A 14,549-nucleotide genomic window follows, 5' to 3' on the forward strand; every position below is an offset into this window, starting at 1 on the left:
CTATCTATGAATTTGAAACTGTGGCGCGTCCGTCGATGATGCAAAATGTCTTTGGATCACAAAATGTCGTTAGATGAAGGACTGACATATGAGAGACTGGCACTTGTCCCTAAACATGGGGTCAATACACGAAGACCTCTTCTTCCCTTCAGTATAACTAGTGTTTATAATTGACGGTACTTCATGTAGAGGTCATATTGAAACACTAATAACACGTAATTATTCATCAAGTAATAATTACAACTTACAAGCGTTGTTATCGACCAACGTATGGGCTTACATTAACCCAAAAACGAATAGCAGGTAAGCGCATTTCGTGACGAGAAGAATGCTAAATATTTTGTTGCAGGTGTACAGTGTGATTGGTGTGTTGAACATACTGCAACGTTGGCATAGCGACCAGGGATATAAAACACAGTCACGCTTTTGACAACCAATACTTCCCAGCTGACTGTCAGCTCTGTATAGATTGAGGCTTCTGTTGTGCATGGAGAAACTGACCCTGTCAGAGGGAGAACGACGCCTTCATCACCCATCGAGATGAAGCCCGCCCTGACGGCTGTTCTCCTGGGAATCGTTGCCCTCATGCCAACGGTGTTGTCCTTAGACAATGGGGGCTTGAAACCCCTAGAAGCACGCCAGCAGGTCTCAGACAGGAAGAATGAGGTTGACGGTAAAGTGGTCCGTTCAGTCCTTGATAAAAAGCGGAGCTGGACGGAGGTGGACGGCGATGACTTAGTGAGTGCACGACAGAATGGTGAAGATATCGCATCACCAGAGGCCCGAAAAGGAAGCTCACAGCATGAAGCCAAACAAAAGAAAAACAATAAAGGAGGCACGCAGCTCAGAGGAAAACAGGGGAAAGATGCAAAAGGCCTACACCAAGGAGTCAAACATAAGAAAGACACAGTTGCTGAAAAGAAAAAAACGACAAGACGAGGGATAACAAAGAAAAAGAAAAATGAAGGGAAATCCAAGATTATAAGCAACAAAGTACAAAGGAAAAAAGTAAAAGGGAAAGCCTCAACCCGCAACGATACTGAAGACGCCAAAAAAGGAGGACGCGGTGAGACAAACACAACCCCTGCCAGTAGAGAGTCTTTTCATATAAGAAAGACAGCCACGACGAACCTAACATTTTAAACATACGACTTTAGAGAGACAGGTCATGGAGAGGGCAGGCGGGTGATCTTGGGAGGGGAGAGGACCGCTTTAGGCGGACCGTGGACTTGTCGGGTTTACCGGCCTCTGGTATGTATTATCTAAATGGCATTCTTATTCCAGTTAAAGATTCTGCAATGGACCTTGGGGTTAATGTCGATTCTTCCTTGAAATTTCCCCAGCACATACAGAACGTCGTCCAGAAAGCAGGTGGCATGGCTCAAAATCTACTTAAGCCGCGATGCTTCCTTTCTTGTCCCTATTTATGTGACGCACACTCGGCCTTTACTTGAATATTGTTCAGCTGTGTGGAATCTGGGATATATTACTGATCTCAACTCACTTGAGTCAGTGCAGAGACGTTGGACCAGGAACATTAGAGGTATGGAGCATCTAAGTTATTCCCAGAGACTGAAGGCTTTGGACTTGTACTCTGTCCATGGTCGGCTGCTACGACATGACATGGTAAAGTATTGGCAAATATTTAACGGTTTTTGTGCTATTGCCCCCGAGGATATGTTTGTCAGTCCACCTCTAGGCACCACAAGAGGCCATCGGTATAAGGTTGCACACATAAGAGATGAATTAGAGATCCGCAAGAGGTTCTTCAACGTCGGAGGTATTTCGCTGTGGAACTCTCTTCCCCAGCATGTTGTTTCAGCTGATTCACTCTCGGCATTTAGAGCATCCCTTGCTGCTCATCTCGGTGACAGACTTTTTACATTTTAGTTTGTTCATTTACATATTATTAATTGATTATTTACTTTGCTGACATGATGCACAATTCCAGCTCTGTCTATAGCACATGTATTTGTATGTACGGAGGTTATTGAATTAGTCGGGCTGGCGCATCAGCAGAGTGCGGCTTCCTTTTGGGCCCTGTGTCTACCGGGTTCTGGGAAGCCCACCAGGTGAGAGAACCAGGTGAGAGGGAAAGGGCAAGTACTCTAACAGGGGAAAGATAATTCTATGGATGTTTCAACTGATTCATAATAAAATGAGTTATTATCGAAATGAAGATTGATGAACATTCTCTAATAACTTAAGTTCTTTTTGATCTTCGGTCAATTTTCCAGAATTTTTTATCCAGATGTGAATATCCATAACTGTAGTGGTACGTACAAAATTGCAAAGACCCCACTGCTGCTTTACCTGCTTCATCCGTCCATCCTTTATATCTTTGCACTGAGATACATGCATATCTAACAATCAGTGAGCCACGTGATGGTTCTGTATCTACAATTAAGTGATATGACCATCGAAAAATTGCAATTACAGCAGAACTACAACAATGGTAATACAATAAAATACATAACCGTTCTTTTTAAATAATATAGTCATTGTTTTATCTTACTTAAACAACAGAGAAACATTTATAATGTTTCCTAGTTATAAAAGAGTTCATGTTGTATTGTACTTTTGATGCTGTAAAGAAAATAGCTCCTCCCCCTCCCTGATAGTGTAAATATACAGACATATGCAGAGAAAAATAATTTTATATGTAAATACTATGACTAATTACACTAATGGAAATGGGGAAGATTGAAGTGAACAGATACTGCAATGACAATACCGAAATATATATATATATATATATATATATATATATATATATATATATATATATATATATATATATATATATATATATATATATATATATATATATATATATATATATATATATATATATATATATATATATATATATATATATATATATATATATATATATATATATATATATATATATATATATATATATATATATATATATATATATATATATATATATATATATATATATATATATATATATATATATATATATATATAGGAGGCAGCTCAAGGGCAACAAAAAAATAAACTGTAATAAAAAAGCCCGCTACTCGCTGCTCCTAAAGTAAAGCAAAAGAGGTGGCCGAAAGGAAGATCAAATACAGGAGGAGAGGTGTCCTGATACCCTCCTCTTGAAAGAGTTCAAGTCGTAGGCAGGAGGAAATACAGATGAAGGAAGATTGTTCCAGAGTTTACCAGCGTGAGGGATGAAAGAGTGAAGATGGTGGTTAACTCTTGCATAAGGGGTTTGGACAGTCTAGGGAGGAGCATGAGTAGAAAGTCGCGTGCCGCGGAGCCGCGGGAGGGGGGGATGCATGCAGTTCGCAAGTTCAGAAGAGCAGTCAGCGTGGACATATCGATAGAAGATAGAAAGAGAGGCAACATTGCGGCGGAATTTAAGAGGTAGAAGACTATCAGTATGAGGAGGAGAGCTGATGAGACGAAGAGCCTTAGCCTCTACTCTGTCCAAAAGAGCTGTGTGAGTGGAGCCCCCCCACACATAAGATGCATACTCCATACGAGGGCGGACAAGGCCCCTGTATATGGACAGCAACTGTGCAGGGGAGAAGAACTGGCGGAGACGGTACAGAACGCCCAGCCTCGAGGAAGCTGATTTAGTAAGAGATGAGATATGAAGTTTCCAGTTGAGATTTTGAGTTAAGGATAGACCGAGGATGTTTAGTGTTGAAGAAGGTGATAGCTGGGTGTTGTCAAAGAATAGGGGATAGTTGTTTGGAAGATTGTGTCGAGTGGATAGGTGGAGAAACTGTTTCTTTGAGGCGTTGAAGGACACCAGGTTCTTCTTGCCCCAATCGGAAATAATAGTAAGGTCTGAGGCTAAGCGTTCTGCAGCCTCCAGCCTTGAGTCGTTAAGTTCCTGAAGGGTGGGTCTTCTATTAAAAAGTTGAGTAATGCAGAGTGGAATCATCGGCGTAGGAATGGATAGGACAGTTCGTTTTGGAAAGAAGATCATCAATGAACAACAGAAAAAGAGTGGGAGATAGGACAGAACCCTGTGGGACACCACTGTTAATAGATTTAGGGGAAGAACAGTGACCGTCTACCACGGCAGAAATAGAACGGTCAGAAAGGAAACTGGAGATAAAGGTACAGAGAGAAGGATATAAACCGTAGGAGGGTAGTTTAGAAAGCAATGATTTGTGCCAGACCCTATCAAAAGCTTTTGATATGTCCAGCGCAATAGCAAAAGTTTCACCGAAACGGCTAAGAGAGGATGACCAAGAGTCAGTTAAGAAGGCTAGGAGATCACCAGTAGAACGCCCCTTGCGGAACCCATACTGGCGATCAGATAGAAGGTCAGAAGTGGAAAGGTGCTTTTGAATCTTACGGTTAAGGATTGATTCAAAAGCTTTAGATAGACAAGAAAGTAAAGCTATAGGATGGTAGTTTGAGGGATTGGAGCGGTCACCCTTCTTAGGTACAGGCTGTATGAAGGCATACTTCCAGCAAGAAGGAAAGGTAGATGTTGACAGGCAGAGGCGAAAGAGTTTGACCAGGCAGGGTGACAGCACGGATATATATATATATATATATATATATATATATATCTATATATATATATATATATATATATATATATATATATATATATATATATATATATATATATATATATATATATATATATGGAGAGTACAGACTAGGAAATTTTTCAACCATTAGGAATAATTCTTTGCCATTTTAGGAAGTAAAAAGATCTGAGAAACAAATGCAACAAAAACATAACAATGGGAACACATTAAATTACATGATGTTTCTTTATATTAAGATAACAAGTAACGACAGGTAAATGGAAAAAAAGTCCTCGGATTCAGTAATTCAAATGGTATGTACTGGTGAACAGGCCTTTATATGTGCATGCTTATTTTTCTTCTCAGGCTGCCCCAAGGCATCAAGTTGCTCTCGGCTAAAGGGAGGCAGATGTAAAAAAAGATGCAGGGCAAATGAGGAAGAAAAGAGAGGCTGTGGGAAAAATTGTAAATGCTGCATCCCTAGTGAGTATAATTATTCAATTATTCTTTGCAAAGTGTGACGAAAAACTTTCCTGCATCCCAAGAGATATATATAAGTAAATACATTTCTTTTCACAGCATAAAGGACAGGACAAGGCCAAAACAAAAAAAGGAAAAAGTTTGCAACGCTCTCTTCCATATAAAAAGTGACACAAAATGCTGAAAACGTGAGACAGATAGATAGATAGATAGGTAGGTAGATAAACAGGTAGATAGATATGTAAGTAGACAGGAAGAGCGGGTTATGGTCTTTTTGTGTGTGTTCAGCTCTTGCCTTGTTTCCCTAAGTGTGGAAGAAAAATCCATTCGCCACTTAAATGCACCAAAACAAAAGTTCCCTGATATTCCGTACCTTAAAGATACATGAATCGTTGCACTAATCTATTTGTTTCCCAGATGAAGAAAGCGAGGAGTGTGAGACTTCTGCAAAGTGCAGAGCAATAGGGAAATGTAGGAAAAACTGCAGGAGGAAGGAAGAAAAGTCCCCAAATGTATCCTGCGGAGGGGGCTGTGACTGCTGTGTCCGGAAAGGAACAGGTGGGTCTCCATCATCCCAATTAGTGTTTATAATGTAAAAAGAAACCAACGAAAAAAACAAACAAACAAACGGAAAGTGAGCTCCAGTTCAAATATAAACTTTTGAAAATATAGCTTGGAAAGTTCTATTTATTTAGTATGTCTTTTATAATAGCTATTTTTTTTAATTTTATACTTCAGCTTATTTTTTTAGAGCAAGGTTTCTCCCCTGATTTGAACACTAGTTATAATGTTGCGTATGCAATGGTGAATATACCGTACTCTGGGCCCACTATACACTACATGTTACGCTATGTAGGTGAGAATAGGTTTATTTTTCATACTGTTGCTATAATTTTTCGTATAGCTTGGAAGTTGACAGGGGCGAACACCTCCTTCCTCCTTCGTTATTTTTAATAGCACTTTTTTTTGCATTTTTATAGTTGAATCCGTGCTTCTCCGTTTAAATCCTTTGTACAGTCCCTGTTCCTTTTCATATTACTCAACAGTTGAATAGACAAGCACCCTTTTCCTTTCTTATTGTTCTTTGTAGTACTTTTTTTTATATCTTAATTACTGAATTAGTTTTTTTTAGTTCTTTTAATGCCTTTGTGTATCTATCAAGATTGTTCGGGGTTGGGCGTCCAGATATAACCTTTCTCATTTGTTGTACTTTTCGAACAATGACACAAATCAATCAATCAACAGGTGTTCCCGCCCCTTCTCCCGTTACACCAGCGCCGCAGTGCCAGGCAGGTCAACAGTGTGCTGGGGGCAGAGGAACTTGTAAACAAAGTTGTTCGATCACTGAGACAACCCTGGGTTACTGTGCGTATGGGAACCAGTGCAGGTGTTGTGTTTCCCAGGGTGAGTGTAATGGTGCCACCTCACACTGCATTTACAAATATCTTTGAATATATGTGTAAACTTTATAACTCAGGGCATAAATCCTGACCTTTTAGTTTTTTTTATAAATGGGACAAAAGAAACTTGGATGTCTTTCAACAACTCAAAAGCTCAGTTTCTTCACCGACAACTCAACTGGAATCTTCATATCTCATTTCCTACTAAATCAGCTTTCTTGATGGCAGGGGTTAGTTTTCACCTCCCAAGTACTAACTGTATGCAAGGGCATTGTCCATTCCTGAATGAAACAAGAGTCGAAGGCTTTCCGTCTCCTCAGCTCCCCTCCTCTTAATGACAGCCTTATGTTTCTTTGCTTCCGCCGCTATGTTGCTTCCCATTCTATTTTCTATCGATCTAATTTTAAGCTATCTGCTCTTTGTAACTTCCTTAACTGGATGTCTCCACTCCTCCCTGTGTCTTTATTTTTATTTTCTCCTTCCCACGACTTGAATGCTTTCTGGAGGTGAGTATCCAGACGCCTCTCCAACTGAATCTGATCCCCATTTTAGAATATCCTCCTGTCTTCTTGCGGGAACAGCGTTATATCAAACTTTATTTTACGCATTTATGTTTTGTCCTTGAACTGCCTCATTTACTGTAATCAATCATCAGTCAATGAAGGCATACGCCGGGGGGTGAGTCGCCCCGCCCACCCTAAGATTTACTGTAAGAAAATATAATAATAATGATGATGATGATAATGATAATAATAATAATAAGTAGGTAAGAAGACACCTACCGAAACGGGCGTAAGCCACTCCCGGTGAAGCATATATGGGAAGCGAGGAGGGTGCTGAAGCCCACCAAAGACCCTTCCCATGTCCTCACTTTCCGTTTCCCTATCGTCTCAACACCACCAGAGAGTAGTTCAGCATGCTCTCTAAAGACAGATTATCTCTCTTTCCACACCACACTACATTCACACAACATAAACATCATCTCCCAAAATTTTACAAATTCAAAATGGCGATAATTAGCCGAGCCTCGTAGTCCTCGCCTGGGGGAGGAACGACAAACTCCCCCCAGGAAGGACTACCCTTTTGACTGTTGACTTGAGAGTTATCTTGATAACTTCTCAGACCTCCTTCTTATCAATTTCTGCAACATTAGCGGTCTTCGTTCCAATTTCCATTCTGTGGAGCACCGTCTCTCCTCCTCCAAACCTTACCTTCTCTTCCTCACCGAAACACAGGTCTCGGCGGCTACTGACAGCAATCTCTACTCTGCTCCCTCCTACTATCTCTATCCTAAATTTCAAGCCAAAGCTGGATGTTGCGCCTACGTGCGCAACGACATCACTTACTCTCCTGCCCGTGATCTTGACTCTTCTGAATTTTCCACCATCTGGGTAAGACTTCATTGTCATTCTATTACTATATACATCTGTGCTGTTTATCTCTCACCTAAATCTAATAACTGTAAAATTCTTTGACTACTTGAACTCTAAAGTGGAGCACATCTTGACCCACTCTCCCTTCGCTGAAAACAGCTTTGGCTTTCATCCTCTTTCACTGACCAGCCTGGTGAACAAGACTACAACTTTGCTCTCCTCAGTGATCTAGAGCAGTTGGTTCAGCACCCTACAAGTTTTCCCGACCGTCTTGGTGATACGCCCAACATATTAGACCTCTTCCTTACCTCTAGCCCTTCTGTTTACTATGTTAAACAGCTCTCTCCGTTGGGCTCCTCCGATCACAACCTTATTTCTGTATCCTGTCCTATCGCTCCTGTACATCCTTTGGACCCACCGAAGAGGCGATGCTTCTGGCATTTTGCTTCAGCTCGGTGGGGCGACCTGAGGATGTACTTTTCCGATTTCCCGTGGAATGATTACTGCTTCCAGGATAGAGACCCCTCTGTGTGTGCCCAGCGCATCACAGAGGTGATTGTCTCTGGAATGGAGGCACACATTCCATGTACTTTCTCTACTCCTCATGCTAAAAAAGCCTTTGTTTAATCACGCTTGTTTCATGCTATCAAAGATAGAGAGGCATCTCATAAAAAGTACCAGAGCCTTCGAACTCCCGCTAACCATGATCTTTACATTTCCGCCCGAAATCGTGCCAAATCTATTCTTCGACTTACCAAAAGCTCTTTCTTCCATAAGAAATGTCAAAACCTTGCATTTTCTAATTCTTCCAGAAACTTCTGGCACCTTGACAAAAATACCTCCTCCAACTTCATTTATTCCTCTATCCCTCCTCTCCTTAAACCTGACGGCAGCACCGCCGTCTCATTTCTCTCTAAGGCTGAACTCTTCTCTCAAGCTTTCTGTAAAAACTCCTCTCATGACGATTCTGGGCATATTCCTCCTACTCATCCCCCTCTGACTACTTTATGCCTGTTATTAAGATTCTTAAGAATGATGTTTTCTATGTCCTCTCTGGCCTCAACTAGGAGAAGGCTTATGGACGTGATGGAGTGCCTCCTATTGTCCTTAAAAACTGTGCCTTCATGCTGACATCCTGTCTGGTCAAACTCTTTCGTCTCTGCCTGTCAACATCTACCTTTCCTTCCTGCAGGAAGTACGCCTTCATACAGTCTGTGCCTAAGAAGGGTGACCGTTCCAATCCCTCAAACTACCGCCCTTTAGCTTTACTTTCCTGTCTATCTAAAGCTTTTGAATTAATCCTTAACCGGAAGATTCAAAAGCACCTTTCCACTTCTGACCTTCTATATGATCGTCAGTATGGGTTCCGCAAGGGGCGTTCTACTGGCGATATTCTTGCTCTATCAAGTGACTCTTTGTCATCCTCTCTTAGCCGTTTCGGTGAAACTTTTTTAGTTGCGCTAGACATATCGAAAGCTTTCGAAAGAGTCTGGTACACGTCTTTGCTCTCTAAACTGCCGTCTTACGGTTTCTATCCCTCTCTCTGTTCCTTTATCTCCAGCTTCCTTTCTGGCCGTTCTGTCTCTGCTGTGGTAGACCGTCACTGTTCTTCCCCTAAACCTATCAACAGTGGTGTTCCACGGGGCTCTGTCGTATCACCCACTTTCTTCCTGCTATTCATCAATGATCTTATTTCCATTACAAACTGTCCTATCCACTCATACGCTGACGACTCCACTCTGCATTATTCAACTTCTTTCAACAGAAGATCTTCTCAACAGGAATTACATGACTCCAGGCTGGAGGCTGCAGAACGCTTAACCTCAGACCTTGCTATCATTTCCGATTGGGGTAAAAGGAACCTTGTGTCTTTCAGTGCCTCAAAAACCCAATTTCTCCACCTATCAACTCGACACAATCTTCCAAACACCTATCCCCTATTCTTCGACAACACTCAGCTGTCACCTTCTTTAACACTAAATATCCTCGGTCGATCCTTAGCTCAAAATATCAACTGAAAACTTCACATCTCCTCTTCTACTAAATCAGCTTCCTCGAGGATGGGCGTTCTGTATCGTCTCCACGAGTTCTTCTCCCCCGCACAGTTGCTACCCATATACAGGGTCTTGTCCGCTCTAGTATGGGATATGCATCTCACGTGTGGGGGGGCTCCACTCAAACAGCTCTCATGGACAGAGTGGAGTCTAAGGCTCCTCGTCTCATCAGCTCTCCTCTTACTGATAATCTTCTACCTCTTAAATTCCGCAGCCATGTTACATATCTTTCTATCTTCTATCGATATTTTCATGCTAACTGCTCTTCTGGACTTGCTAACTTCATGCCATTTTATATATATATATATATATATATATATATATATATATATATATATATATATATATATATATATATATATATATATATATATATATATATATATATATATATATATATATATATATATATATATATATATATATATATATATATATATATATATATATATATATATATATATATATATATATATATATATATATATATATATATATATATATATATATATATATATATATATATATATATATATATATATATATATATATATATATATATATATATATATATACCTGCTATATATATATATATATATATATATATAAAGAAAGGGAGACAGTTCAAGTCGTAGGCAGTCTGAAAACTTTTTTGAATGAGTTCAAGTCGTAGGGTCCAGCGTGAGGTTCTGAAAGAGTGAAGATGCTGAAAGTACAGGTTGGTTTGGACAGTATAGGGATGAGCATAAGTAGAAAGTCGTGTGCAGCGGGGCCGCGGGAGGGGGGGAGGCATGCAGTTAGCAAGTTCAGAAGAGCAGTCAGCGTGGAAACATCGATAGAAGATAGAAAGAGAGGCAACATCGTGGCGGAATTTAAGAGGTAAAAGACTATCAGTAGGAGGAGGAGAGCTGATGAGACGAAGAGCCTTAGACTCCACTCTGTCCAGAAGAGCTGTGTGAGTGGAGCCTCCCTACACGTGAGATGCATACTCCATACGAGGGCGGACAAGGCCCCTATATACGGATAGCAACTGCGCGGGGGAGAAGAACTGGCGGAGACGATACAAAACGCCCAACCTCGAGGAAGCTGATTTAGCTAGAGAGGAGAATGAATTTTCCAGTTGAGATTTTGAGTTAAGGATAGACCGAGGATGTTTAGTGTTGAAGACGGTGACAGCTAAGTGTTGTCGAAGAATAGGGGATAGGTGTTTGCAAGATTGTGTCGAGTTGATAGGTGGAGAAATTGAGTTTTTGAGGCATTGAAGGAGACAAGGTTCCTTCTGCCCCAGTCGGAAATGATAGCAAGGTCTGAGGTTGAGCGTTCTGCAGCCTCCAGTCTGGAGTCGTGGTAAACTCCGGAGGAGATATTTTTGGCTAGATGCCAGAAGTCACGGGAAGAATTAGAAGAAGCAAGGTGTTGACATTTTCTATTAATGAAAGAAGTTTTGGTAAGTCGGAGAATAGATTTGGCACGATTCCGGGCTGAAATGAAAAGATCAAAGTTGGCGGGAGTTCTAAGGCTCTGGAACCTTTTGTGAGCTGCCTCTCTATCTTTAATAGCACGAGAACAAGCATGATTAAACCAAGGCTTTTTAGCATGAGGAGTAGAGAAAGTACGTAGAATGTATGCCTCCATTCCAGAGACAATCACCTCTGTGATGCGCTGAGCACACACAGAGGGATCTCTCTCCTGGAAGCAGTGATCATTCCACGGGAAATCGGAAAAGTACATCCTCAGGTCGTCCCACCGAGCTGAAGCAAAATGCCAGAAGAATCGCCTCTTCGATGGGTCCAGAGGATGTACAGGAGCGATAGGACAGGATACAGAAATAAGGTTATGATCGGAGGAGCCCAACGGAGAGAACAGTTTGACAGAGTAAGCAGAAGGATTAGAGGTAAAGAAGAGGTCTAGAATGTTGGGCCTGTCTCCAAGACGGTCATGAATACGAGTAGGGTGCTGAACCAACTGCTCTAGGTCGTTGAGGAGAGCAAAGTTGTAGGCTTGTTCACCAGACTGGTCAGTGAAAGAGGATGAAAGCCAAAGCTGGTGGTGAACATTGAAATCTCACAAGATGGAGATATCAGCAAAGGGAGAGTGAGTCAAGATGTGCTCCACTTTAGACTTTTTTTTTTTTTTTACGTCGCTGCCTATTGCGCCGGTAGGCATCTTCCCGGTGGGCCCTGATGGTCAGCCCAAGGCTTCTTCCCGGTGGGGCCTGATGGTCGGCCCAGCCCGTTCTGGCGCAGGCGAGTGTTTATAGTGGCGCCATCCTGCACTGGCTCATGCTGCCCCCCGGAACTCGTTCTTGATGGGTTGATGGGTAGTCTTTAGGACAGCATGTGGGTAGTTTTAAGCCACTCGGCGGTGACTGAAAAATCCGAGGTGATAGCGTGGGGATTCGAACCCGCGTCGTCCATCACGCGGTGAATGTGGGCCCAGTACGCTACCAATTCAGCCAGTCAAAGAATTTTACATAGTTAGTAGAGTTATGCGAGAGATAAACAGCACAGATGTATTTAGTAATTGAATGACAATGAAGTCTTAGCCAGATGGTGGAAAATTCAGAAGAGTCAAAGTCATGGGCACGATAGCAAGTGATGTCGTTGCGCACGTAGACGCAATATCCAGCTTTAGATGGAAATTTAGGATAGAGATAGTAGGAGGGAACAGAGTAGAGGTTGCTGTCAGTAGCCTCAGAAACCTGTGTTTCGGTGAGGAAGAGAAGGTGAGGTTTAGAGGAGGAGAGATGGTGTTCCACAGAATGAAAATTAGAACGAAAACCGCGAATTTTCCAGAAATTGATAAGGAGGAGGTTCGAGGAGTTATCAGGACGAGGTGTCCTGGGGGAATTTATGGACCCCCCCAGGCGGGGACTCCTAGGCGATGTTTTCGTGAGCTATTTTGAATTTTGAATTTTAGGAAAAGGTGTGTGTGCTGTGTGAATGTATTGTGGTGTAGAAAGAGAGAGGAACTGTCTTTTGAGAGCATGCTGAACTGCTCTCTGGTGTTGATGAGACAAAAGGGAAACGGTTAGTGAGGACATGGGAAGGGTCTTTGAAGGCTTTAGCACTCTCCTCAAGCTTCCCATATATCTCACACTGGAGTATATATATCTATATATATATATATATATATATATATATATATATATATATATATATATATATATATATATATATATATATATATATATATATATATATATATATATATATATATATATATATATATATATATATATATATATATATATATATATATATATATATATATATATATATATATATATATATATATATATATATATATATATATATATATATATATATATATATATATATATATCATAGTATATGATATATATATATATATATATATATATATATATATATATATATATATATATATATATATATATATATATATATATATATATATATATATATATATATATATATATATATATATATATATATATATTGCATAAGTTTGACAACAGAAAACCTCTTATTCCCGATAACCGATAACTGATAATGAAAAACCTTAACGGCGATAACCGATATTCGTTAACTAGAGACACAAATATAGGCGATAACCGATAACCGATACCTGATATAAATCCACAGTTCCGATACTAGCTAGCGATAAGTCCGATAGGCGAAAACGATACTATATTGATATTTCCAGACAGAACAACATTGATGAATTCAAATTTTCATTATCTGTATTTTAGGAAACTTATAAAACCTTAAAACCACACGCTGACACGTACATATGCGGGACGTTAATACTTAGAATGTTTGAACCGGTGTTGTGTCATTTGGCGTCCCCACCGTCAAAAATTTGTTTACAAACGACTTCGGTCTCTTCGTTAACGGTGCATGCTCAGACCAGCAAGCGTAGACCGGTACAGTCTCAAAGCTTTTAAACCGTAATTTAAGAGTTGCTGAAGGCTGAATCAGACATATAGTAGCATTACCACCATCCTCGCTGCCAGTTTCTAGAACGACACTCTGTTACGAGTTGTATTTATATGTGTACAGAGTGTACGTCGTTCTAGAAACAGCGAGGATGGTGGTACTGTATGTTTGATTAAGCTTTCCAGCAACTCTTTAATGTGTTAAAAAAGCATTGTGGAGACTGTACAGGTTCGTACTGGCATCTTATGCCATCTTGAGCATGCGCAGTCTACGAGAGACCAGTGGCCAGGCACACAAAAAGCCAGCTTTTGACGATGGGACACCAAACAACACAACACCGTTTTCTCTTGGCTACCATGATGATGCTCACAAACAAATATGGAATATCAATTTGAGGCAGTGAACAATCATTTTTTGGGGGCAAAGTTGAATGATTTTTCTCTCATGATATATTGATTTTTGAGTAGCATGAAAAATAAATCAGTGTTTTAATTTTCATGACCTAAGTATGAAATCTCATCAACGAAGATATTTCATACCCCTGGAAGTTTTTTTCATACAACACTGCCACGCATGCGCAGTAAGGATGACACTTTTTTTCCTGAGAGGCGGAAAAGCAAGTAGCGATTATCGCTAGTTGGGTTACAAAAGCAACGAAGATACTGATATATATTTAAATAAATAGCGATGGCTGATAATCCGATTTTTAGCATTAAGATAAAGCGCGATAACTTATCATGATAACGCCTAGCTATGATAAATATATATATATATATATATATATATATAT

At 40.2% G+C, this 14,549-nt stretch overlaps 1 protein-coding gene across 1 annotated transcript in view; it reads left to right on the forward strand.

The window, feature by feature from the left end:
• The first annotated feature begins 424 nt into the window (after positions 1-424).
• LOC126996263 (axoneme-associated protein mst101(2)-like) overlaps positions 425-14,549 on the forward strand; it is a 51,309-nt gene continuing 37,184 nt past the window's right edge. Inside the window, exons 1-4 of the mRNA XM_050856639.1 lie at positions 425-1,066; positions 4,899-5,015; positions 5,430-5,570; positions 6,258-6,422. Coding sequence (XP_050712596.1) covers positions 541-1,066; positions 4,899-5,015; positions 5,430-5,570; positions 6,258-6,422 — 949 coding nt within the window. The 5' untranslated portion in view covers positions 425-540. The remainder of the gene's footprint in view (positions 1,067-4,898; positions 5,016-5,429; positions 5,571-6,257; positions 6,423-14,549) is intronic.

This window comes from Eriocheir sinensis, chromosome 9, assembly GCF_024679095.1.
Source record: "Eriocheir sinensis breed Jianghai 21 chromosome 9, ASM2467909v1, whole genome shotgun sequence".
Lineage (NCBI taxonomy): Eukaryota > Metazoa > Arthropoda > Malacostraca > Decapoda > Varunidae > Eriocheir > Eriocheir sinensis.